The 23,557-nt window shown below is 46.2% G+C and overlaps 4 protein-coding genes and 1 non-coding gene across 6 annotated transcripts; 4 read left to right on the forward strand and 1 right to left on the reverse strand.

The window, feature by feature from the left end:
- The first annotated feature begins 211 nt into the window (after positions 1 to 211).
- LOC100273370 (60S ribosomal protein L18a-like) lies at positions 212 to 3,724 on the forward strand. Its single transcript, NM_001147809.1, has 4 exons — positions 212 to 543; positions 2,894 to 2,972; positions 3,069 to 3,186; positions 3,465 to 3,724. The coding sequence occupies exons 1-4, from the start codon at positions 291 to 293 to the stop codon at positions 3,522 to 3,524; spliced, it is 510 nt and encodes a 169-aa protein (NP_001141281.1). The 5' UTR covers positions 212 to 290; the 3' UTR covers positions 3,525 to 3,724.
- Positions 3,725 to 4,648: 924 nt separating this feature from the next.
- Positions 4,649 to 6,694, forward strand: LOC100281633 (60S ribosomal protein L18a). Its single transcript, NM_001372482.1, has 4 exons — positions 4,649 to 4,727; positions 4,846 to 4,961; positions 5,059 to 5,122; positions 6,165 to 6,694. The coding sequence occupies exons 1-4, from the start codon at positions 4,713 to 4,715 to the stop codon at positions 6,504 to 6,506; spliced, it is 537 nt and encodes a 178-aa protein (NP_001359411.1). The 5' UTR covers positions 4,649 to 4,712; the 3' UTR covers positions 6,507 to 6,694.
- A 3,622-nt stretch (positions 6,695 to 10,316) lies between these two features.
- LOC100278725 (uncharacterized) lies at positions 10,317 to 12,152 on the forward strand. The gene is made up of 3 exons (NM_001372481.1): positions 10,317 to 11,072; positions 11,211 to 11,372; positions 11,508 to 12,152. Exons 1-3 carry the CDS (start codon positions 10,941 to 10,943, stop codon positions 11,973 to 11,975), a joined length of 762 nt encoding a protein of 253 aa, NP_001359410.1. The 5' UTR covers positions 10,317 to 10,940; the 3' UTR covers positions 11,976 to 12,152.
- A 512-nt stretch (positions 12,153 to 12,664) lies between these two features.
- LOC100274202 (F-box protein family-like protein) lies at positions 12,665 to 16,427 on the reverse strand. Of its 2 annotated transcripts, NM_001148574.1 has the most exons (4): positions 15,499 to 16,381; positions 15,034 to 15,186; positions 14,672 to 14,942; positions 12,665 to 13,121 (listed from the first exon to the last, which is right to left on the reverse strand). In NM_001148574.1, exons 1-4 carry the CDS (start codon positions 16,282 to 16,284, stop codon positions 13,102 to 13,104), a joined length of 1,230 nt encoding a protein of 409 aa, NP_001142046.1. In that variant the 5' UTR covers positions 16,285 to 16,381; the 3' UTR covers positions 12,665 to 13,101. The 2 variants fall into 2 exon arrangements, with proteins under 2 accessions (NP_001142046.1, XP_008647594.1); XM_008649372.4 differs by lacking the exon at positions 14,672 to 14,942 and having other exon boundaries at positions 12,680 to 13,121; positions 15,499 to 16,427.
- Positions 16,428 to 19,171: 2,744 nt separating this feature from the next.
- Positions 19,172 to 19,242, forward strand: TRNAG-CCC (transfer RNA glycine (anticodon CCC)). The gene has a single exon. It is a non-coding gene; the product is annotated as a tRNA-Gly (tRNA).
- Positions 19,243 to 23,557: the final 4,315 nt, after the last annotated feature.

Below are 23,557 nucleotides of genomic sequence, written 5' to 3' on the forward strand. Positions count from 1 at the left end.
GCGTCAAGTCAAGACACCAAAGCATGCAGCAGTCACAGAGACAAACATGGGCTCGATTAGGCCCATGATCACCGTGTCCATCACGGCTCGTTATCTGGGTCTTTGGCCCACTAACCCAACGCACTACCTGGCCCGCCACCTGACCCAATTCAATTTCCACCCCAACTCCCAACTACCTCTTCGCAGATGCACCAGTGTCCTTCCAGATCCCGCCGCGCGTCTCCTTCCGCGACACGCTCTCAGTCTCACGCCACAGCTCGTCGCGTTCGTCAACGGTCGACCCATCGCCTATGGAAGGAAGGCGCGAGCCGGAGGCGGACGGCGGAAAGGCCGGGGGCCTCCCGCCGTCGGAGCCGCCGCACCTGCAGGGCCAGCCGCCGCAGGAGTACGGGTACGGCACGTTCCAGGGTCCTCGACATCCTCCCGTCGGGTTCCCGCAGCCTGCCCCGCCTCCCGGGCTCGGCAGCGGCGGCTATCACAACCAGCAGCAGCCGTACGCGCCTGCGGAGACGTACTACGCCCAGGGGTACCAGGCCGTACCAGGTATGCTGAGGTCTTCTCGGTCGCTGAGATTGTTTGCTCCTGCTCTGCTGCTTAGCTTAGCTGTGCAGTGGGGAAAAGCTGCAGCTGGGGGCGCGGCTGCGCTTTCAAGTACTTACGAGGCTGTCAAAGTGGAATCGTCTGATCGATTCATGATCTAGACTTCACGTGAGGCAAAACCACCTTATAATAACGCCAATCTGGAGAACCGATTCAGAACCTAAACACCTGTTCTTTGGTAGGCTGCAATTGATGATAAGGAAATTGGAGTGTTTATTTGGTTTTAATCTCCAAACTTGTACGCTCCATTTAGCCGTCGTGGAGCTAGCGCAGCTGAGACCACCAGTTATCACATTAATTGAGATGTTGGTAGTGACAATGGAGATATTTTTGATAGAAGCAAACTAGCAAAAAAATTATCTACTCTAAGATGATTGGATCCACTGACCAAAAGCGATTGTGACGCGCTCGCTGATGATTGCCAATCCGGCAAACCGATTCAGAACCTTAGCACTTGTCTTGGGTATACTGCAAGTTATGATAATGAAAACTGGATTTTAATCTTCAAACTAGTTGTGCTACATTTACCCACTTTCAGCTGTCGTTGTTGTGACCACACCTATAAACATTGATTGAGATGTTGTTCGTGACATTGGATATTTTTGTAGAGTTTGAGGGCCAAAATAGTGCTGGCCTTTTACTGATAGTAAAAGACCAGATGGAAGAGACATGAACTAGTTTAACTCCTCTACAATTAATAACTTTATAAAGGGACAGCGAGGCATAAATGCCATTTGAAGTGAATTGCCAGAAGCTAGATCATCTCATCTTCTTCCTCAGTAAGCTGAGCAGTAGAAACCAGCTTCACTATAGCTAACCAGGTATTGTACAGCTCCTCACTAACATTTCTCCTAAAAGAGCAATTTAGATTAACATCATCCCAGATTTCTCAGAGCATGCTCATCAGTTTTTGGAGAAAATAACTGTGTCATCTGCATATTGCAGAGACAAAACTCTAAATCCTATAAAATGCTTTTAACTAGATCCCTATTAGCTGCTTTAGTCACCATTTTTGTGAGATCATCCCCTACCAGATTGAAAAGCAAAGGAGATAGAGGATCCCCTTGTCTAAGGCCCTTCCCTGTTTTGAAATATGGGCTTTCTTCCCCGTTCACAATAATAGCAACAGAACCACCGACAACTATCTGCTTAATCCACCCTATCCCCGGAGGATCAAAATTTCTATCCTTGAGCATATCTAAAAGGAACTGCCAGCTGACTCTATCATAGGCTTTCTCATAGTCTAACTTAAGGACAATCCCTGGTTCTTGACTTTTATGAATACTATGAACTAACTTATGAGCCACTACCACACTCTAAAATGAATCTTCCCTTAATAAAAGCTGACTGGTTCACTGTCACAATTCTCTGGACTATAGCACTTAATCTAAGAGTCAGAAGCTTTGAGAAGATTTTAAAACTACAATTCAAAAGACTAATAGGTCTAAATTGCTTCAGATTAGTTGCATCTCCTGCTTTGGGAATAAGAGGAACTAAATCAAAATTTAGTCTACACAGATCCAGGGAACCTTTATGGAAATCTTCAAACTAAGCAACTATGTCTCCTTTGACTAGATCCCAAAACTTATGGTAAAATAAAAAAAGGTAAACCATAGCTCCTTCAACATAACACTGATAACAGCATCCTTGATCTCAATTTAACTAAAAAGAGCAATCAACAACTCATTCTCTTCTCTAGTTACTTATCATCTACATCCCAGAACTCTTGGGTTAATTTGGCTCCAGCCTCTTCATCCTTTACAAAGACATTCTTATAAAAATCTACAACCACTTCCTCCATACCTTTGTGATCATATACTAACCCATTAGATCCCTCTAGACAATCTATTTTCTTTTTCCTGCTTTGATTGGTTACTGCTTGAAAATATGCAGTATTTCTGCCTCCTAGCGAATCTCTGTCTCTGGAATTCTGCCTAATCTTCACCTCCTCTAGAGACCATTTTTTATCTAACTGTTTCTCTATCCGATGTAACTTAGCAGCTGCCTCACAACTAAAATTTCTATATCCAGTTTGGCTTTCTAGCCTAGTGAATTTTTAGACGGATTTACCTTATCTCTATTCAACTCTACAGTTCTGCTATAGTTGAATCCATTGACGAGAAGTTATTATGACAGCCCAATTACTTTTGGTTTCTGAAAGCATACAAGAAACAGAACATAGCTAATCTGCAGGAACTACACTGTGGCGGTGTGTGGCAATAACGAAGAAATCTGTGCTGAATGTGAAAAATTGAAATCTATTTTAATGATCGTATGGTTTTTGGTTCCTTAGGCTATGGTCCTGTTGCTGAAGGAAGACCTGTGAGAATGAGGCGTCTCCCATGTTGTGGCCTCGGCTTAGGCTGGTGTCTGTGAGTGTCTCTGCCTCTTCACATGTGTTATTTCCCTGTATTTTCTAAGGTTACAACAGAACTACTAACAAAGTCCATTTCTCTTCCTTGAACAAGGTTCATAACTGGGTTTTTCTTGGCTGCCATTCCATGGTTCATTGGAGCTTTCGTTCTTATATGTGTGCGGGTACATGACCAACGAGAGAAACCAGGATACGTTGCTTGCACAATTGCTGTAAGTTCCTTTCTATTAATACAATGCAACCCTGCTGCTCATTTGTTTACCTTTGGAATTTGAGATTGAGCTGCATGGAACTGTGGAAGCAAACTGTTTGATTAATAGTTTTTGCTGTAGCAACTGAAACGGAAAAAAAAATCTGCTAAGCATAACTAGTATTAATTACTGATTTTGAATTGTAATCTGCTGAAAATGTCCATTGAACTATACAGGACTGCTAAATTGTTAAACGTGTTTGTTTGTTTGCTGATTTTGCTTCTAATTTGCTGTGGCAGGCCGTTGTTGCTGCCGTTGCCATCCTCTTGGGGGTAACTAAAGGAACGCACGTGTGGTGAATTGCCTCCAGAGAAGGCAATCAATGTGTATTTGCGTTGTATATCTGTGTGTGCTAAAAAGTGTGGAGCAACATCCATGTGATCTTATGTCCATATATATTCTACTTTGCAATGAAGTTTGAAATGTAGTAATGTACCATCTGCTTCTTGTAAGCAGCACTGCATCATATATAATAAGATACCTTTTATTTAAATTGCGGAATTTCTGTTTTCGAATGAAGATGCAGCACTGGACGTCTCAGATATTATATAGTACTTCCTCCGTTTCTTTTTATTTGTCGCTGTTACACTATCCAGCGACAAATAAAAAGAAACGGAGAGAGTATTATACATCAAGGGTCAATTATACCCAGAAAATGGAGTAATTACTGTACATCGGCGCGTACCTGCCGTTGGTGAGCACCTTGATGACGTCGCCGACGTTGGCCACCAGTGCTCTAGGGATGGGGTCGACGCTGATCCACGCGCCGTACCTCCTGATCTACAGCCCCGGAACGACGCTGACCTGGAGCAGCAGCGTGAGGCCGACTACGTCCGAGTGTTGCTTCGTCTACCTCGAGCGCCGCCTCGTGCGGAACCTCACGTTCGCGTTTGATTGGCTCGATGGCGACGCCGAGCCCGCCGTGGCTACGGACCCCATCGTGTTCGACGCGTTCGGAAGGACGGCTTCCACACCAGCTGAGGCCACCGGTGGGAAGCGACGCTGGACGTACTACAAGCTGCTCGGCGTCTACCTCAGGAAGCAGCAAAGGTAACATGTAGCTGACAGCGTGACATCTAAGCAAATTAATCACTGTCGGACGTTCCTGATACGAAGATCGAGTCCATATCGACGTTTGCACGTAGTGTAGATTTCTAAATGATCGAAACCCTCTACTATCCTAGGCTTTTATTTCGTCGAAGCCGACCGTGTGCCATGTTTCGTAATAGTAAAAATCTTACCAGAGAGAAGTCCTGCCTCTACCCGGCCCAGTTTATTGTTGTCAGAGATACAGCCCGATATATTATTGGCCCAGACTCGAACAAACTAAATCAAGCATTCAGGCCCACGACACACGGCCTGCTAGGGTTTCTTGCCCGATCACTTAAATACTCCTCCGCCTCCCTCTCCTCCCAAGACGGCCGCCATCTCCCCTGTTCGGTTTTAGGAGACCTGCGCCGCCCCTCCGGCCACGCGAGCTCGCCGAAATGGTCGCCCACAGGGTAAGCCTACCGCCGCCGCCGCCTCCTCCATCTCTTCTTGTCTTGATCCGACGCGTCTTTTCTCTCCCCGGTGTTTCTGATCTCCACCGCTTTTCTGTTATATGTTCTGGTGCGGCAGTTCCATCAGTACCAGGTGGTGGGTCGCGCGCTGCCGACCCCGACCGATGAGCACCCCAAGATCTACCGCATGAAGCTCTGGGCCACTAACGAGGTTCGCGCCAAGTCGAAGTTCTGGTCAGTGCCGTACACCCTGGGGCTTATGCTAGGATTCTCTGATTGTTTTTTTCCGTTGCGTATTTCTGACGGTGGCGTCTTGCTTGCTTGCGTGCAGGTACTTCCTGAGAAAGCTGAAGAAGGTGAAGAAGAGCAATGGCCAGATGCTCGCCATCAACGAGGTACAACCAATCCTTCACCCTCGTACCGTGAACGTTGCTCCGCTTTATGAATTAGTGTCGGTCGAATGATTTAGCAATGCCAGCATTCCATAGATAGGTGTCGTTGATATGTTGCCATTGCTGATGTTATGCCGTGAAGTTCATGCCCTTCCTGGCGGATTAGTCATAATGTCTCACTTCACTTCATCATTGATTAGTTAAGTTCTATAGATGAAATATATATGTGTTCGGTAGTCCTTCAATAAGAGCTAAAAAACGTAGAGATTACCCTTGTTTCAATGTAGAGAGATCTTAGATTTTATTTCGGGGTCTGTACACCTTTGGATTTGTCACTCGTGTATGGACTAGGTTTGCTCTCTGATTATTTGAGCAATGAGTAGGGTGGTGTTCTACATGAAACTGTGGTGTTGAATACTATCATTTTAGAGAAGTGAGGGCTGTTTACCATATTAAAGAATTGAGGGAGTAGTGTTTCTGTTTCAGCTGAAGTGATATCACACTTCTTCAGTTTGCATTTGCTTGTCAGTTTTGAATTTTACCATTACATGATCATTCGGGGTCAAAACTGACAAGCACTCATAATGTAAACATGGGAAGTGCATGTGTTCCGCTGTGTGTAGAGCTCCAAACTTTCAATTCATGTAAAAATCCTGTTGCAGCTATGGCTTCCTAACAACCTTGATGACCTGATTTTGTAACATTTTCTGGTGGCAAATTTAAAATGAGCTGATTCAGTAACGTCTGTTGCATGGTGTTCGGCTACCTAACAATTTTCTTAGTTGTTGAGGGGTTTCATTGATGTTTTTTTTGCAGCCCGCCTTAGATAGATATAGCCAAAGCTGACTCTGTAATGTATGCTGATTGCTGAATGGTGTTAGTTGTCGACGGTTTTTTGTTGGTGTCTTTTTAACTATCGTGCCTTAGCCCTTAGGTAGATATATAGCCAGAGCTGGTCGAGGATGGCTTTGCAATCCCAAAGTCACTTGTTCTCCTAAGTTCTATTTGTCCACCTCTGCTCCTTAACTGGCTTGATGTTTCTCAGATCTTCGAGCGCAACCCAACCACCATCAAGAACTACGGCATCTGGCTGCGGTACCAGAGCAGGACGGGGTACCACAACATGTACAAGGAGTACCGCGACACGACCCTGAACGGCGCCGTGGAGCAGATGTACAACGAGATGGCCTCGCGCCACCGCGTGAGGTCCCCCTGCATCCAGATCATCAAGACGGCGACGGTCCACTTCAAGCTGTGCAAGAGGGACAACACGAAGCAGTTCCACAACTCGGCGATCAAGTTCCCACTCGTGTACCGCAAGGTGAGGCCGCCCACCAGGAAGCTCAGGACCACCTTCAAGTCGTCCAGGCCCAACCTGTTCATGTGATGGGCCTCGGCGGGCTGGCTGTAGCCACCTGTGTTTTGTGTCTTAGTGTCCAGAGAGATAAAGGTTTTTGCCTCTGCAAGCTTTGCTGCCCCGTGGACTGATGATTTTTTTTTTGGATGATGGTATTGTATTGCAAACCCTTGACTTTGGTCCTACTAGTTATGAGAAGGCTGCTGTGTTACGTGCCCTGTATCGCGCATTGTTTGATGCTTGTGAATCTTTTTTTTGGTTTTGTATTGCGACACCTCAGTTGGAGCCCTGTTTGGCTGCGAATATTTCGTTTTGAACTGCTCTTGTTGCTTGTCTCTCCGGGCAGGCCTTGTCTCTCCTGATGGGGCATTATGTTGTATTGCTGCTGAAATGATGCGCATTTGGACGTGGAAAACGTTGGCATCCAATCAAGGCGGACGCGCACTAGATGTGTAGACGCTGCTAGCAAGCGACCTGTGGTTAGTAGAGCCAGGGCATCAGACTTTTTCGCCGGGGCGTCCGTCCATGGTTTTGGGTTGGTTTCTTCCAGGCTGCTTGCGGGAGCAGATCCCGGTGTTTTTTTTTGTGTGTGTGCGATATGATATCGGCAAACGGAATGGTGGTGGTTGGAAAGCAGATTAGAGGCATGATTACGATGACAAAGCAGGTGACTCCATTGCAGCCAGCCATGAAAGGCCACGAGCCCATCCATGAAGACGGTAGAAGCATGCGAGAGGCCTCTGTATATTCTTTACCTGTACGCCCTGAGGCCCTTTGACATTTTGCACCCAAAAGCAGCAGACAACGCGTGGTCTGGTGTTTCCCCGCGGTGAAAATAAAGCCATCATCATTCGCGGCTGGCCTTGGAATCCTGAGGGAAAAAAACCCCCCTCGACTGTACAAACGGTACCGTGACTGGTGACGGCCCCCCATCCCGATGGGATGATACAGTGAAAGGAGACAGTGGTAGTGGCACACGGATGCAGAGATCCCAGCACAGCCCCCACCCCGCGCGCGCTTTTCCAATCCACCCACTCACTCGATGGGGGTGGGCTAGAGCTCGAGTACACAATGAGTGCAGTCGCAGAAAGAAACGATTCCGCACATATCCTTGCCATTTCTGATTCTGAACCCCCCATTCTTTTTTGCCCCCCCCCCTCCCTTCATTCATTCAGTTCTCTTCTCTACCCGCGGTTGCTCTGCACCGCATGTGCGAGTGTGCAGGTGCTGTGCAGCACGGCCTCTCTGGGCAGTCGGCACCCCCTTGTGTTTGTTGGATTCTTGGCAGCCTACTTTCCCGTCCCAGATGGATGGCAGTTGGCAACGATGAGATGGAGAGGGATGGGAGAGAGACCGCTGCGTCGGCGCCTCACCGTCTGTCCCAGAGAAACGGCTAAATTAAAAAGAGGGGTGAGGTGCACTGTCGGTTGGGGGGCATTTACAATACAGAAAAGGCAGCGAGCGTAGTTCCACAAGAAGAAACCACGTTACGTACGACAGCCTACCGTTCCTACGCAACTCAATCCAGTGGCAACGTACCAATTAAACAAAGAGGAGATCGTTATATATTATTGGGGGACGGACCGTGTGTGTGGTGCGGCCAAGCAAAGCTCTCGTCGTCGTCGCTTTTGCCGCCGGCCGGTGCAGGTGCAGGTGCAGCGCGCGAGAGAAGAATCCCTGGCCCCCCTCTTGACCATCCCTGTCCGCGGCTGACAGGGACTCGCTAACAGATCCTCTCCCATTACCAACAACTACTTCTACTACAAGTAGGGTTGTAAACGGACGGAAAAATTCCCGTCCCGACCCGACCCATTTTCTACATTCAACCCGCCCATTTCCAGATTTCCGGAAAAATTCGGGTTCGGGACGGGTTACGGGTTAGGAGTCAGCGGGATCGGGACGGAAACAGGAAAGACTATTTTCCGTTCGGATTATCGGGATCCCGTATTTGATCGGGATATTTCCGGATTAAACCCGGATTTAACCCGAGGATTAAGGCCCACCACCACTCACTCGTCGGGCCCAAAGCGGCCAAGCGCACCACTCCACGTCCAGTTCTCCACACACACGTGAACCCTAACCCTAAGCCCATTCCCTCGGTGGCTGCCTGGCTGGACGCCTGGACACCTCCAATTCCTAGACCCCAGGCTTCAGCCCCGCCGGCGCCGAGCGGCCGACTCGCCGACGGCCGACTCCAATCCCCAGGCTTCAGCCCCGCCGAGCGGCCGACTCGCCGACGGCCAACTCGCACGCGCTTCCGCCGGCAGCCTGGCACAGCAAGCAGGAAGCAGCAAGCAAGAAGCAACAGTCGGTCGGGCGTACGACAGCAAGCAGGAAGCAGCACAGGCGTCTCCATCCTACAGGTAATACGTACTAGTACTAGCAGCAAGCTATTTGGTTCCTGCTTCCTGCTTGCTAGGTACTACGTACTAGTACTAGCAGCAAGCTATTTGGCGCTTGGCGTTGCTGCTTCTTGCAACCAGCAGCCCACATGGCCACATACATTTCTTGTTGCAGGTTGCTTGCTACTTGATGCTTCCTGCGAGGCTGCTACCTATGATTTACAAATACTTATACATATGTATTCTAAAATGTAGGAACATGACCGGAATAGTGATTCCCAATTCATGAATGAAGATGGCGAGATGTGAAGAAATCTTACAAATGTGTGTTTGATGTCATGAAGACATTGAAGAATGAAGACCTTATATTGTGTCCATATGTGTGTGTCGGTGTGTGAGTGTGAATATAAGTCTATTACTCTATTAACTGTTATTGTGTATGGACTGAATTTATGTGGGCAGAGTGAGTGTAAGTTTACTTGTTGGATACTTGGATTTGGAATTGTGATATGTGCTCATGTACTATTGTGGACTTACTTTCATGTTGTTCAATGGCTATGTGGTCAACTGGTCATGTAATCATGTGGTGATGTGGACTTATTTTCCGGTTAATTTTTCCGTTGAGGTAATTTTCGTTCGTTTTCGGTTAATTTTCGGCCGTTTTGGTTCGTTTCCGTAAACCCGTATAACCCGGACCCATTTCCGCCCGTGGTTGTTTCGCTCCCGCTCCCATTTCCGATGAAGAATTGCGGGAGCGGAAACGGGAGAAGGGTTTTTCCGTCCGTTTCCGTCCGTTTTCATCGCTAACTACAAGGGTCAAGGGGTAGCTTTGCGGCCATCGGCCATGTATGCAGATCTCCCCTGCACTGCTTTTCCTTCCAGTGGTCGAGTGTCACATGCATGAGAATGAGATGACACGAAGCGACGTACGTGGCGGCATCCGCATGGAGTTGGTGGGGAGACCGTACCCGTCCCGGCTGCGAGCTGCTGCCTGCTGGACCGATATCTCACTAGCTCTCTCGTCAAGGATCGCGCGCGGTGGTGGTGTCTCAACTGAGAACTGACCCACACCGTAGATTCAGGATCCTGGCAGCTATATGGCTGCAAGTGTGCACTTATACATAATGTTCCGGCCGTCAGAGATCCAGGACCTGATTTCATTCACCACCAAGAGCTCTAGTAGCTATACGTACATGCTGTCTACAGACGTACTAGCTACCAGTTGTCAATGCGGTTAGGCAGCACTGCCATGTCCATATCCAAGGGCCAGGGCCCAAAAACACAAGAAGGGAAGGACGACGATGATGCAAAAGGCTGCCTGCCTGCCTGTGCTGGTCCTCTCGCTGGAGACCTTCCCACCCACTGGACCTCCTCGCTAGCTAGAGACCTATCCTGCAATGCCCCTACTCCCGAGCGTGGCTTTTGCAAATTCTCCAGGACGCTGATACATACAGGAGCAGCCAACAAAGACATCTTTGGTTGCTTCCTGCTGCACCACCAAAGCCGTCCCCTCTCACACCAATCATACCATACGGTACCCCAAAGCTCAAAGCAGCTAGCTAAAGAAGCGCCCCCCACATCCATCTACCTCCGATTCCATCCCCGGCCCCCCTCCCAAACAGCACAAAAAGTCCACCGCACTATACTATCCTATCGCGAGGCGGGCAAAAAAGCCGCAGTGCTGCTGCTCATATCCAAATCACTCAGTACTGGACTCCCATCCCAAGTTATTCGCCTAAGGACGGGCCGGCCGATCGCGTTCTGGATTCGTTGGAGGATTCTTTCATTCGTCTGCAAGTCATCTCTCGGGAGACCGGGACGACCTCGGCGTCGCCGCATTGCTCATTCTGTTCCTTTTAGTCCTGCTGATCGTTCATTCTTTAGTGCATATATATAGGTTTTCTCCTTGAGTTCGTTCGTTCTTGGAAGAAAGGAATGACTTGAGGTGATAGTGTGTGTGTGTGTGTGTGAGAGAGAGAGAGAGACGCATTGTGTGAGAGCTCTGCCTGTTCTTCCTCTGCCATTGTTTCTCTTCCCTTTCAGAAGGGTGTTCAGGAGCTCTTCTTTCAGTTGTCGGTCGCTCGCCATCTTTGGGAGAGAGCCTGCATTGGCAGAGGCAGCAATGCTACAGTTCAAGAGAAAAAGACTGCTGCTCGCATCTGCAGGCTGCGTGGCTCTCATGCTTCTCATCACACCAACACATGGTGACTCCGATTCGGAGCAGAGGAGCTACAAGATGGCTCGGCCATTGGAGGTAACTTCCGTGCCCCGTACGTCCAACTTTACTGGAACATGCATGCATGAATTACTGACTGAGACAGTAGGAAGGAGAGCTGTGTTGTTGTTGTTGTCGTTGTATTGACTCACCGAGACGCCTGCATTGGTCTTGCAGCTCACGCCCAAGCTCTCGCTGCAGCTCAAGCTCCACGCCATCCTTCTCTGGTCCTCGGTCGCCTTCCTGATGCCCGTCGGGGTCCTGCTCATCAGAGTCTCCGCCAACGTCAAGAGCGCCAGCACCGTCAGGCTCCTCTTCTACTGCCACGTCGCTTCCCAGGTCTGTCTGTGTTCTGTGACATGACATGAACTCCCCCATCCATCTCCCCTGCAACCGCAGTCGCTGCCACCATTCGGAACACGAAACGTTTCACGCTGCAAAGCACGCGTCATTCCGGGCACGCTCCTCTCGCAGGTCGTCGCCGTCGTGCTAGCCACCGCCGGCGCGGTGCTGTCGATAAGCAACTTCGAGAACGCCTTCGACAACACGCACCAGAGGGTCGGGCTGGCGCTGTACGCCTTCATCTGGCTCCAGCCGCTCGTCGGCTTCCTCCGGCCGGACAGGGGGGCCAGGGCGCGGGGCGCGTGGTACCTGGCGCACTGGCTGCTGGGCGTCGGCGTCTGCGTCGTCGGCGTCGCCAACGTCTACGTCGGCCTGCACACGTACCAGGAGCGGACTGGCCGCAGCGCGCGGCCCTGGACGCTGCTCCTCACCGTCGAGGTGGCGGCCTTGGCGTTCGTGTACCTCGTCCAGGATCGCTGGAGCTACGTGCTGCGGCAGCGGGAGGAGGCGGCCGCCGCCGCCGCCCTCGGCGACGGGCGGAGCCAAGGGTCCACCATGTACCCGGCGAACGATCACAAGGAGGTCGTCGTGGTGCCATAGCCGCCTTGCTGACTCGTGACTGGTATCCCGGCTCAGATTCCACTAGTTTAGGCGACGATCCGTGGACCGTCGAGCAGATGGATTGGAAGATGCCGCGTCTTTGGGAGCTTGCATGCATTTGTACAGGTGAATAGGAAGGAGGTGATATGTGCTTGAAAGAAGCTGAGTTGGGTTCTTTGTTGTTTTCGTCTCTAACAGATTATGACCTCTCTGGCACAAAAATCTCGAGACATAGGAATTGATTGCCGTAGTATCTTGAATCCTGTAGCTATAGCCTATAGATCGAACAAACCCAAAAAAAACGCAAGAACAAATGTTTGGACGAGGTGCAGGAAAAACACAAGAATTGGATATGAGGGAGGTTTTCATGAGGTCAACTCATGCTGGTAGAATTCCTTCAAAATCTCCATGGAACAAGCAAAATTAGATACCCAATTCTTCTGTGATCTTTTATAGCTGTGCGATGCTTGCTTGACTGACACGACATTTGCCCATACCCAATCTTCTGTTATATGTGCAGAACTGAATGAAATCGACAATGTGTCGATGTCACACACAATATTTATTTGTGCGCGAAGTGATGCAAACACCCGCAATCAGCAATCGTTCTGCCGACGAGCATGGGGGCATGGAACGCCGCCGCGTCGCACTGTTCCAGAGTCCAAGCAACATCAACAGCAACAATGTTTCAAATAGAAATCAGGGAAACTAATGTTGGAAATAGATTCAGCTCGTTAACTGGAACCGGACAACAAAACAAACAGGAGTATGAAGTAAAGGGGAGCAGCTTTCACCAAACAGAGAAGAACGTTAGCTAGAAACAAACACTCCATGGCGAGCTCAGCAAGCAACAAGTTCTGGAGGTCCGAATTTCACCTACTCAGGCAAAAACCAAACGACTCTGGGCGCTTGCTGCCACGGATATCCCTAATGAACAAATGAACAACTAATACCACATCAGCTTCTTCTCAACAAGACAAACAAATCAAGCCGGTTCCCTGGATAAGCCATTTTCTACATGATTCGTGTATCATTGTGATGACGGAGACAAACAAAAAAACACTTCAGCAGGGTGCAGGAAAAGCGGGTCTTGTCTCATTCAAGCGAACCAATGTTGCCACCACATCTACCACTGTTGCTCCGAACCTGCACAAGGAAAACAGTTTGTGAAATTACATCAAAGCAGACACAAATCAGTCCAAACAAAATATACAGAGATCATTGCATTTGTGTGTACCGATATGATCTTCTACCACAAACTCTTTAAAAGGTCTTATCGAGAAGGAACTATTAGAAGGTGCCATGAAAAAGAAACAACTCAATGGTTTGTGGAAACACAAACATATGCACAATGCTGTCTAGGCAAAAGTCAAACTGCCATTGAGTTCCTTCAATGAATTGCTATTTAGTACTAAACTGGAAGAAACAATATAATGAGTAAACGAAAAAACTCTATTGTCTTCCATCCCTTTCATGATTCCATATTTATTCGTTGTTCCTCCCATTATTCTTCAAATTCTCTAAAAAAAACTCCGCCGGTAGAGGAAAGACACCCCACGGTATTATATTTAAAATAAGCTCAATCCGAGCCCGACAGAGAAAGGTCATGAAAGTTGGCCTTGTGCAGCAAGAGGGTCCACCTCCTATAGGTCTGATCATTACACATGTTTTTAGCCTCTCAGCCCCTACACGAGAATCCGTCTCCCATAGGTCAGCTTGTCTCATTGCACACGACCAGAGAAACGAGTGACATTTTTTAACATCGGCATGAAATTTGCTCATTCGGAGAGTCAAACCTAAGACCTGAGGAGCGTTACTGGACCCATCTAACCAACTGAACTAGAAGCCCGTTCACATTCTTCAAATCCTCTAAGATCCAAAAAAAAGAAAACTCAATAACATATCCCAATATGAAACAGAGAAAACACTGAACATTAATGGGACAGGCTTTGGCTAGAATTAATCCTGAAGATTGCCTTTCTTTGCTGCATATATATCAGCAGCCACCTCATGAAAATGAACTACATCGGCATGGAAAAGGAAAATGAGTACTCAAATATAACAGTGTAGAAAGGGGAAAAGTAGCTAGCATCCAATTAACTTTGTGCTGGATGAGAATTCCATGATGATTCTAGTAGTAATACTTCAGATAGTATCGTCTCTCAGCTGTTCTCTTATATCCTTAAGGCCTTAACCTAGTTCTTTTGCATGTGGGTTGCTTCGTGCTACCATTACGTACAAAGGCTGGGCAAGCATTTTAAGATTTAGAAGTTCAGCTGAAAAACTAATGTAATTTGATTGCTATTTGTAACAGAATCCAGATGATCCATATGAGAAGCAAAGGAAGAAGGTCTTGAATATTGGTGGAAAGATAAGATATCATATTATCATGCAATGGAGCATTAGAGCCAAATGGCTTCCTTGTGCCATCGTCACCAACAATATTAGGGTCATGCTCTAAACTCTAAAGTCTTAATGGGCCATAGAAAACTTCAGCAAAGGTCTTATGTTGATTATCTTTCCTCAGCGGGTCAAGCTTTTCGATGAAATATAATCCACTCTCACTTGTACAATAGAACAACTTACAAAGGTACATCAGGATTAATATCTTGACTCGGAAAATGAGGAGCAGAGATCAATTGTTCAAATCATAAATATAATGTATTAACTTTAGACCCATAATCAAATTTCTTTACCTTCAAACTGTACACGAGCTTGAGCTGAAGCTCTTTCGCATTTTAGCATGTCAATTATGTGATCATCAAAATCATATGGGTGTGCGCCAACATATAATGTGTGAAGAAGAGTTGCTTTAGAAAGTATAAGCTTCATAAATGAAGTTTCATTCGGAAGCGAAATGATATCAATCATGCGCACAATTTGAAGATTGGCACACATGCCATCAGTCCACAGAGCATTTAAGAACTCCCAATCTGCCTCAAAACTCTCATAACTGTCGTGCCGCGACTTCACCAATAAAAGGAAATTAGTTGTAAACAACAAGATGGGACTTCAAAAAGTGTAATAGAGATATTCCAAATGCAACATCAAGCATTACCTCTATTTTTAAGTTTTGAAGGTTGTGACAGCTCCTTAGCATGGTAAACATGGACAAAATGGAGTGAATTTCATTGAAATCCACACATAACTGCAATTTCTTCAAGTTATAAAAGGTGAATGGAAGTGTATAAGGCATCTTAACATCGACAGCCTGTGTTAAAAAGATATATATATAAGAACATCGAAAGTGGATAAACGCCATATAGGGTCTAGAAATATGGATGGGATTTCTGCGTTATTTTGAAAAAAAAGGAACCACAGGCACATGGAAGTAAGGCAGAAATATAAGGATTGTTTCCTTTTTTATTAATAATTAGTGTAACTTTTCACGCTATTTCACTAGTATAGGAGAGACCACGTTTATATCCCTGAACTATGCAATCAGCTTGAGCCAAGCGCTAGCGTTTCAGCCTTGATTTATAACAAAGCACATAATAAAGAGAACAAAGTAAAAATAATGTACCGGAGAGAAGAGACCGAACTTTTGAACGTGAGCAAACCGAGCAAGGAAAACTCCAAAATCATGTTCATGCTGCGGACAGTGGAACACATGAATGTTGGCATATTCGAGACACGACAGCTCTCCAAATCGCCATCGATAGTCATACGGTGAATAGATTGACAGGACACGGAGATTGGGCGCCTCGATCACTGAGTCTGGGTATTCACCAGGGATGAACACGTCAAACATATGCAGGGTATGAAGCAAGGGTGAGCGACGAATGATAGCCTCCAATTGTTTGAACCCGTTCGATGGGAAGATAACATAGGCGAGGACTAGCTTCTGGAGCGCGGGGAAGCCGGGGAATCCTACGGGGAGGGGTGGGATGCGGCAGTTTTTCAGCAGCAGAGACACGAGATCACCTAAGGAGAAGATGGAGGAGTAGAGATTGAAGTTGCCGAGTGATCTGAGTGTGCCACACATGTCGATGGACTCGACACGGTAGCGGGAGAGCGCGATGAGCCAGTCGTCGATGCGGTCGGCACATGCGTCGTCGACACAGATGCGGAAGAGAGAGACGCGGGGGCCGATGTAGCGGAGGAGGACGCTGTCGACGACGGAAGGGTGCGTGCCGAAGGGGAAGGAGAGGGAGATCACCGAGAGCGACTTCCAGAGGTCCCGCCAGGTGCGGGAGAGCGCGGAGGTGCGCACGGCGTCCCTGAGGTCGAGGCGGATGAGGATCTCGTCCTGCAGCTCCGCTGGGAGGGAGGAGAGCCGGTCGGGCGCCGCCTGCTTTGCCTCCATCATGCCTCCAGTCCAAGAGTCTCCGTCTCTCCGTTTCGCAGCGACTCCAGTGTACTAGGCAGAGGCTGCCGCCGGTAAATGCTCCGCCTCCAACTCCGCCTCCCTCTCTCATGAGTCATGACTCAATGCGCGGAAAGGCGATTTGATTTATAGCTAGAGAACGAGAATGGACCCAAACTGTCAGCCCCTATCGCCCGATCTACGTTGCTGGACTTATTAATTAGAAAAGTTTATTCTCACATCTGTGGCCTATCGAGTATCGGCGTACATCCCCGTGAACTCTGAAATTAGATATTTTATTTCTAAACTTTTAAAATCACTAAAAATAACTCTATTAGTGTCAATAAGATTTAACATCATCCAATATAAGGATATGTAAAACCATGTTTATTATGAGGTTTATTGATGGGTCTTTAGAATGTTAAATTTTAAAAAATACAACAGACATGTTCTTCGTGAAGAGCCAATAGACTTCCTCACGACTCTCCATAAATATTGTTTCTTAATTGTATTTATGATAAAGATGCTCTAAATTGTATTAGATAGTCTCTTAAGTGTCTCTTATACTTAAAAAACCGAAACGGTGTCTCAGAGTTGTACATGCTTTAAGCAAAACACATTCAAGAACTCTATCAACAAAAGATAAGTCCATAATAGATTCACCTTAATGCCATTCTTACATCTTGGGGTGCTACACCTCGAGACGACTGAACGAGCCTCGTGCCAGTCAGACCTTAGGCTGGCTCCAACAAGACCCTCTAAAGGGTCCTGTACCCTAAATTTAGAGGACGAGGATGTCCTCTACTCCCTCCAGCAACGTCCTCTAAACGGTCCTCTAAATTTAGAGAACGTTGCTGGATCCTTTATATGTAGAGTTTCTCTAAACGGTTCTCTATCTATTTGAATACTTTAAACAACCGGTTTAATAAAACTAAAATATGTAAAATACATTTGAGAGTATGACAAATACGTATATACAAAAATTAAAAAAAATAAAAATGTCTTTAATATAGGTATTTACATATAGAGGACGTGATTTAGAGGACGTTGTTGGAGAGAAAGTAGATACAGGAGATGGAATCTTTTAGAGAAGACTGTAAAGGACGGATATAGAAGATGTATATAGAGGATGTTGCTGGAGATAGTCTTAGAACCCTACAACCCGAGAACGTTATAAAGAAGCCTTCAACACTCTCTAAAATGCACATTATCAGATGACATCATATGTGACCTGATTAGGTTATCGCACAGCGTTGAGTGTCTGAGATAAAGCTTACTAGACAGTTTGTAGAGATGTTGTTGTCCAAAAATCATAATTTTGGATTAAATGGTGGCAAAACAATGTTCAATTCGAGGAAATAATCCCAGTACACAGACACACATGTGCAAAATATTAGTCACAAACCATGTGATTTTTCACGCAAAAATACGTGTTTCACGGCCATGGAGGGATCAAATCCACTACCTGCTGCCTCACGTGTATCTCCTCTAACCACTGCAGCCGTAAGTCACTTGTGTCTATATGAGATTTTCTTTCCCTTCCTATTTTCCTAATTCGATTTAGAAATAAGTATTTCAGACCATAAATAAATCCAAATAAAAAAAAAATTCAACAACAAAGTTATAAATATCATTGAGACCTCCAATTAACTTTTGATTTTGGTCGGTTATCCATGCATGCAATGCTGTTTGAAATTTGTGGGTTCCAAATGTGAGAAATTTAAACATAATTTCCCTTGGATAGATAATTACACGTAGGAAAAGTTATCAACTATAAAGTTTCATAACCCTTCACGGTCTATGGATTCTATCTAAAACATTTCTTCATCCGAGGTTGCTAATTAAAAAAAAACTTTACTGACTTCACTATTTTTAGAGACAACTCTAGAACCGCTCTCTCTCTCTTGCTACTTGAATGTGGACCGTCAATAGAGCAGACTACAGGTACACTGAACGTGGACGCAATGCATTCTGCATATATAAAGGCAAGCACTGAAGCCACGATCGACAACGTCATCGGCACGGCCATCCATCATCTTAACGACAGAGCAAAAACCCGGGCGCAGCATATTGAGCTCCCTTTTTACGTGTCTGCTGTCTACTCGATCGATCGTGTCTCATCAGTAGCTAAGTTGAGAAGAAGAAAAAAACTACAGAGAGGTGGCTCCACCAGCTCGTCAGCGACCGCAACGGAATGGAATATTATTTTTCTTTATTTGGCTTGTGCTGCCCATTGCGCCGCTCCTGCAGTCCTGCGGCGCTGCGTAGACAATGAACCCACGACCACGATCAGCCAGCGAGACGTACGTCGATGGCGACAAGAGCTCTGCTGGTCCCTTTTTACTCAGCGCGCGCGCGTCTTTCTTTCCCGGCCCCTCATCTCAGAGGCCATGACATGACCATGATTAGGACGCGGGACGCACTAGCATGACGACCTCTCTGCCTAGCTCCTCCAAGGAAACAAGACATACGTGCTTGTCGAGTATGATAGATGGAGGCAGCGAGGCTTGCCCATTACAGATCTGATGTGCGATGGCGTGTGTGCGTTTTGCTAGGTTTCTTCGTCACTGATTGGCGCGCGCTTGCTTCTTGTTGGGCAGATGTCCATCGAGCACGAGCAGGCAGGACGTCGCACGTCCAGTACTGACTGTGGCGGGGATGTTCGGTATGTCGTATATGTGCGGTGCGTTGGTGCGCTACTGAACTCATAGATAGTGAGGGCTCTTCCCTTTCTGCGCTCATGAAGTGGTGTGAGATTAGCAAGGGCATAAATCCCTATGGTATCATTGCTCACAAACAAGGCTTTATAGACTCCTCTCGAGCATAAAGTCAGGATGGGATCACCCACATTATATTTCAAATAACAGTAATGTTGAACAACTAACAGTTAGCGCATCTGGTGTAGTGGTATCATAGTACCCTCCCACGGTACTGACCAGGGTTCGATTCCCTGGATGCGCACGCTTTAAATTTTATAATTTTTTTTTGCCTTCGTTATCTCTTTTCTCTTCAACATCGAAGTCTTTTTTATTCCCACTAGATCAATAGGCGCGACGCGCCCTACAATAATATGTTGAAACTACAAAGAAACGAAGAATATGGACATGGCATGTATCAACTATAAAAGAACCATTTCGAGCTAGTATTCATCTGCTACTTCATCAGGACGGCCACACTTGCATCCTTTGCTTCTTCTTACAGTTTACATCTAACCTCGTTAAGGTCTTCATGGAGACCGTCCAATAAAAAGGCGAGAAGCTCCTGTGAATCATGCTGATTAAAGCCACTGAACTGAGGAGCATAACACACAATTTTTTTCCTTAAAATGATAAGGTGGAACGAGTTTCCTGTCAGTGGTCTATCAGCCCAACAGTTCTCCAAACGCCAAAGCAGGTTCACCCTAACTTAGTAAAGTCAGTAAACAACTGTCTGCACATTAGCCCAATGCACAATAGAGGGTAATAGGATATATTTTAATATCTATTTTGGTGGTAAAACCTTTGCAAATTTCTATTGTCTAAACCAATTGGCAGAATGCAGTCAGCAGTTGACATTATTGGAGGATGGTATAGCTTCCTCTGGAACATGTATTATGATGTTTGGGCATCAACATTTTGAGCTTATAAAGATTAGTCTGATTAAAAATTGAAACGACAAGTAGGTATACAAGGTTCCTCTTATGAATTTCAAAAGCAAATGTTAGCTAGTTTGCACTGGTATTAGTATCCATTATTCAGCCTTCACCTTATGATTAGCTCCTGCTAAGGAATAACACAAAGGCTAACCCACCTTGCACAAGCTCCAGGTGCAACCAGTCTCTAATTGGCATATTACCACGTTCAAGGTAAAGAAAGATGCAGTCTAATGTATCAGATAAGCTATAAAGCCTATTTTCTTGTTCCCCTTATCTGAAGGTCAACTTTTCTTGTTCGTAGCTAGTGCTATTCAATCATATTAAAAACTATATCAAAGGCATTCATGGTGTCACCAATATCTTCTACACTACAAAACTATATGCTGCACTTGAAAAGACAGGTGACAGCCAATGAGTTGCGTATGTGCTCCTGAAAAGGAAGTGTATCAACCTATAAAAGAGGTGTGAGCACTCTGTATTTGTACAGGTCACCTTCCAAGTCATTTTTTGCTTCAGAAACTACGAAGTTTTCTTGAAAAGAGACATTAAAGCACTCTTAGAACATACGATACCTGAAAACTATGAAGTTTTCTTGAAAAGAGACATCAAAGCACTCTCAGAACACATGATACCTGATAGAAATACAACCGACCTGCATGTGCTCTATAACATGGAAACCTCAAAAGGAAAACAGTACCTGAAAGTTGTACGTTGTGATATACAATGGCACAGATTATTATGCATAATAATCTAGGTTGCTGCATAATAATCTAGGTTGCTGCACAATGGCACTCTAGGTTGTTTTTCGCACAAGTAGCAGCGGCAGCACAAGCTAGTGCATCTGTTGTACAGATATTTGTGGGCCAATTGCGGGTAAATTCATGAAGCCATCTTTCACCATGACCCTGTGCTAAAACCATAATGTTTTTATAACCACAAACTACACAGGATTGGGGCAAGGAATCACTCTAGTGACCCAGAGATAGATGAAGCTTTGAAGAAGGGAGAAGATACTGGGCTTTCGTTGGTTATCTTCAGTCCTTTTTTATTTGTTAGTTATTTTTGCATGATTATATTAATACTTACTATATACAAGACATTTGAAGAATCAAATGCCTGGAAACAGGAGCTGCAAGCCTGCCTGCCACCATAATGACTTATAGTAGTTCTGTGCTTGCTGCTGACTACGAAGCTAAAAACCAAATAAATAGATTTGAAGTTCTTGTATTCAACTGTCAGCAAGTATTTTTGCGTTATCTTATGAGTCAATTTAGTGTTTGATATTTTTCTATCGTTGCATCATTTGATAAATATCTCAAAAGCTTTTTTGGGTGGTGTGGGTGGCAAACAGCAAATGGACAGAATGTACATGTCTGCTCCATCCAAGCTAGGGAGGTCCTAAATTGAGAGCATCCAAAAAACCAAACAAAAATGTGCTATTAGGGATGAACAGGCAGGCAGAATCCGTATCCTTGAGGACACGAAAACTGAAACTAAAACATTTTGATATCAAGAACACGAAACACCTCTAGAGAGTTCTCATATTCTATCACTATCAGATTGAACATTAAGCTTGTCTAGCTACATACGTTTTGTGGCAGCAGCATACTGCGCAGATCACAAGGACTCAAGCACAGGACGTCACTAATAAAGAAATACAAGTGTAGTTGGCTATCGGACCAAAGTGAATAAAATGAGTGTGATGCAACCAACTACACATATCTATATATAATTTAAGTAAATGACTGAACTGAATCAAAAGAAGAGAAACACAAGATAAAATACCATAGGTTTTTGCTCTCCAGGCATGGATACCAACAACATTCATGTAGCGTTTTCAACCAAGTAACAGCCCAAGAACACGATATCAGATAGTTACAACAACCTAAAAATCATTGACAAGTCATACTATACACAACAGATCTTGGTAACAAAACATATGCTCCCATGAATAAAAGAGAAATTAATGATTACCGAAAGATTCAGAAAATGTAAAGGGAACTGAATATTATTTGGCCGTATGCATCTTCTAAGTCTCAAATATATTAGAGCAACATGGAGAAACGATTCCGAATCTTAAAAGGAGCACGACGTTCTACCCCAAGTACATAAAACAACAGAAAGAAGCACGACGTTCCAACCCAAGTATTGAAAACAGCAGGGCAATCATCCAGATGCACCGGGCAATAATTCCAACTTGGTAAGTCAACTAAATACTAAAACTTAACTACCAGCACTAAATCAAACAATATCAGAAATACAAACCTCGTTGTTCCGTGGTATTAGAATTTTCCCCAAATCGTGCAGCCTCTGCAAAATCTCAAGTAAAACTTTCCGCTTCAGTTCAAGCAGTAGGCCCTTTCGCCTCTTCTCTTCCCTCACGAAGGTCTTGCGCGGCCTCTTCACCTTCTCACACCAGAGGCCAAAACCCAATGTCTCAAAAGCTTTAGATCAGCGGTTCCATGGAACAACTCAACAAATAGAATTCCAGACACACGAGCTTTGTAGAACAGCTATACCATTTCGATAAGCTCGATGAGCTTAGCTGCGCGGCGAATCCGAATAGACTCCTCCACCCAGCTCATCTACTCCCTGGAATACATCAACTCCCCGCCTAATGTCACAAGCGTGAACCCAATCGACAGATTAATTCGAACAAAACAATCAAATGGGCTACCAGTGAGCTGAGGAGAGCAAAAACAACATACGCTTGGTTGCAGATGCCATGGACCTGGGGCTTAGATGGCGCGGGCCACGAGCAGCGCGACGACGAGGTTGCCCACGCAGAGGACGACGACGACGCGGTGGCAGGTGCACCACCTCAGCGTGGCGGCCGCACGGCCACCAAGCTGCAAGGCCCTCACCATGGTCCTAGTACGGCCACCGGCGCCGAGTCTGGTGAGCCCTACAGTCGCGCTAGGGTTCCACACGGGAGCTAGCCTCAAGTGACGAGCTGTCATCACCCTGCAGCACGGCAGCAGTAGTGCTCGCTCACGCGAGAACTCGTCCGGCTACGGCCGGTGGGACGAGATCTGGAGGCGAGGATCGGGGAGGAAGTCCGGTGGACCGGAGGCGAGGGAGCTCACGAGTGATGAGGGGTGGAGCGCTGTGCCGCTAGCGCCCAGCGGAACGTGAAAAAGTTCAATTGCATAGAAATTTTGTGTTCGGCTCCAGACACGCGTCGAAACGCAACCAGTAGGAGAGCCGTGAAACACGGTGGAGCGAGTAAACCAGAGCGTCTTTTAACTAAAGCTTATGTCCTTCATGTTTATTGTGATGAGTGATGTTGCAGTTAAAATGCATCAGTATAGTTATGACTGAAGCTGCAGACATATTTATCATTAAGAAGACTGCTGCTCGCATCTGCAGGCTGTGTGGCTCTCATGCTTCTCACGCCAACCCACGGTGACTCGAATCCAGAGCAGAGCTACAAGATGGCTAGGCCTTTGGTGGTAATTTCCATGCCCTGTATGTACGCACTCCTGATGGCTCTGTTCAACTTTACTGGAATATGCATGAACACCTCATAGACAGTAGGAGAGCTGTGCGGTTGTATTGCTGACTGAGACGCCTGCATTGTCTTGCAGCTCACGACCAAGCTCTCGCTGCAGCTCAAGCTCCACGCCTTCCTGCTCTGGTCCT

Source organism: Zea mays, chromosome 6 (assembly GCF_902167145.1).
Source record: "Zea mays cultivar B73 chromosome 6, Zm-B73-REFERENCE-NAM-5.0, whole genome shotgun sequence".
Classification (NCBI taxonomy): domain Eukaryota; kingdom Viridiplantae; phylum Streptophyta; class Magnoliopsida; order Poales; family Poaceae; genus Zea; species Zea mays.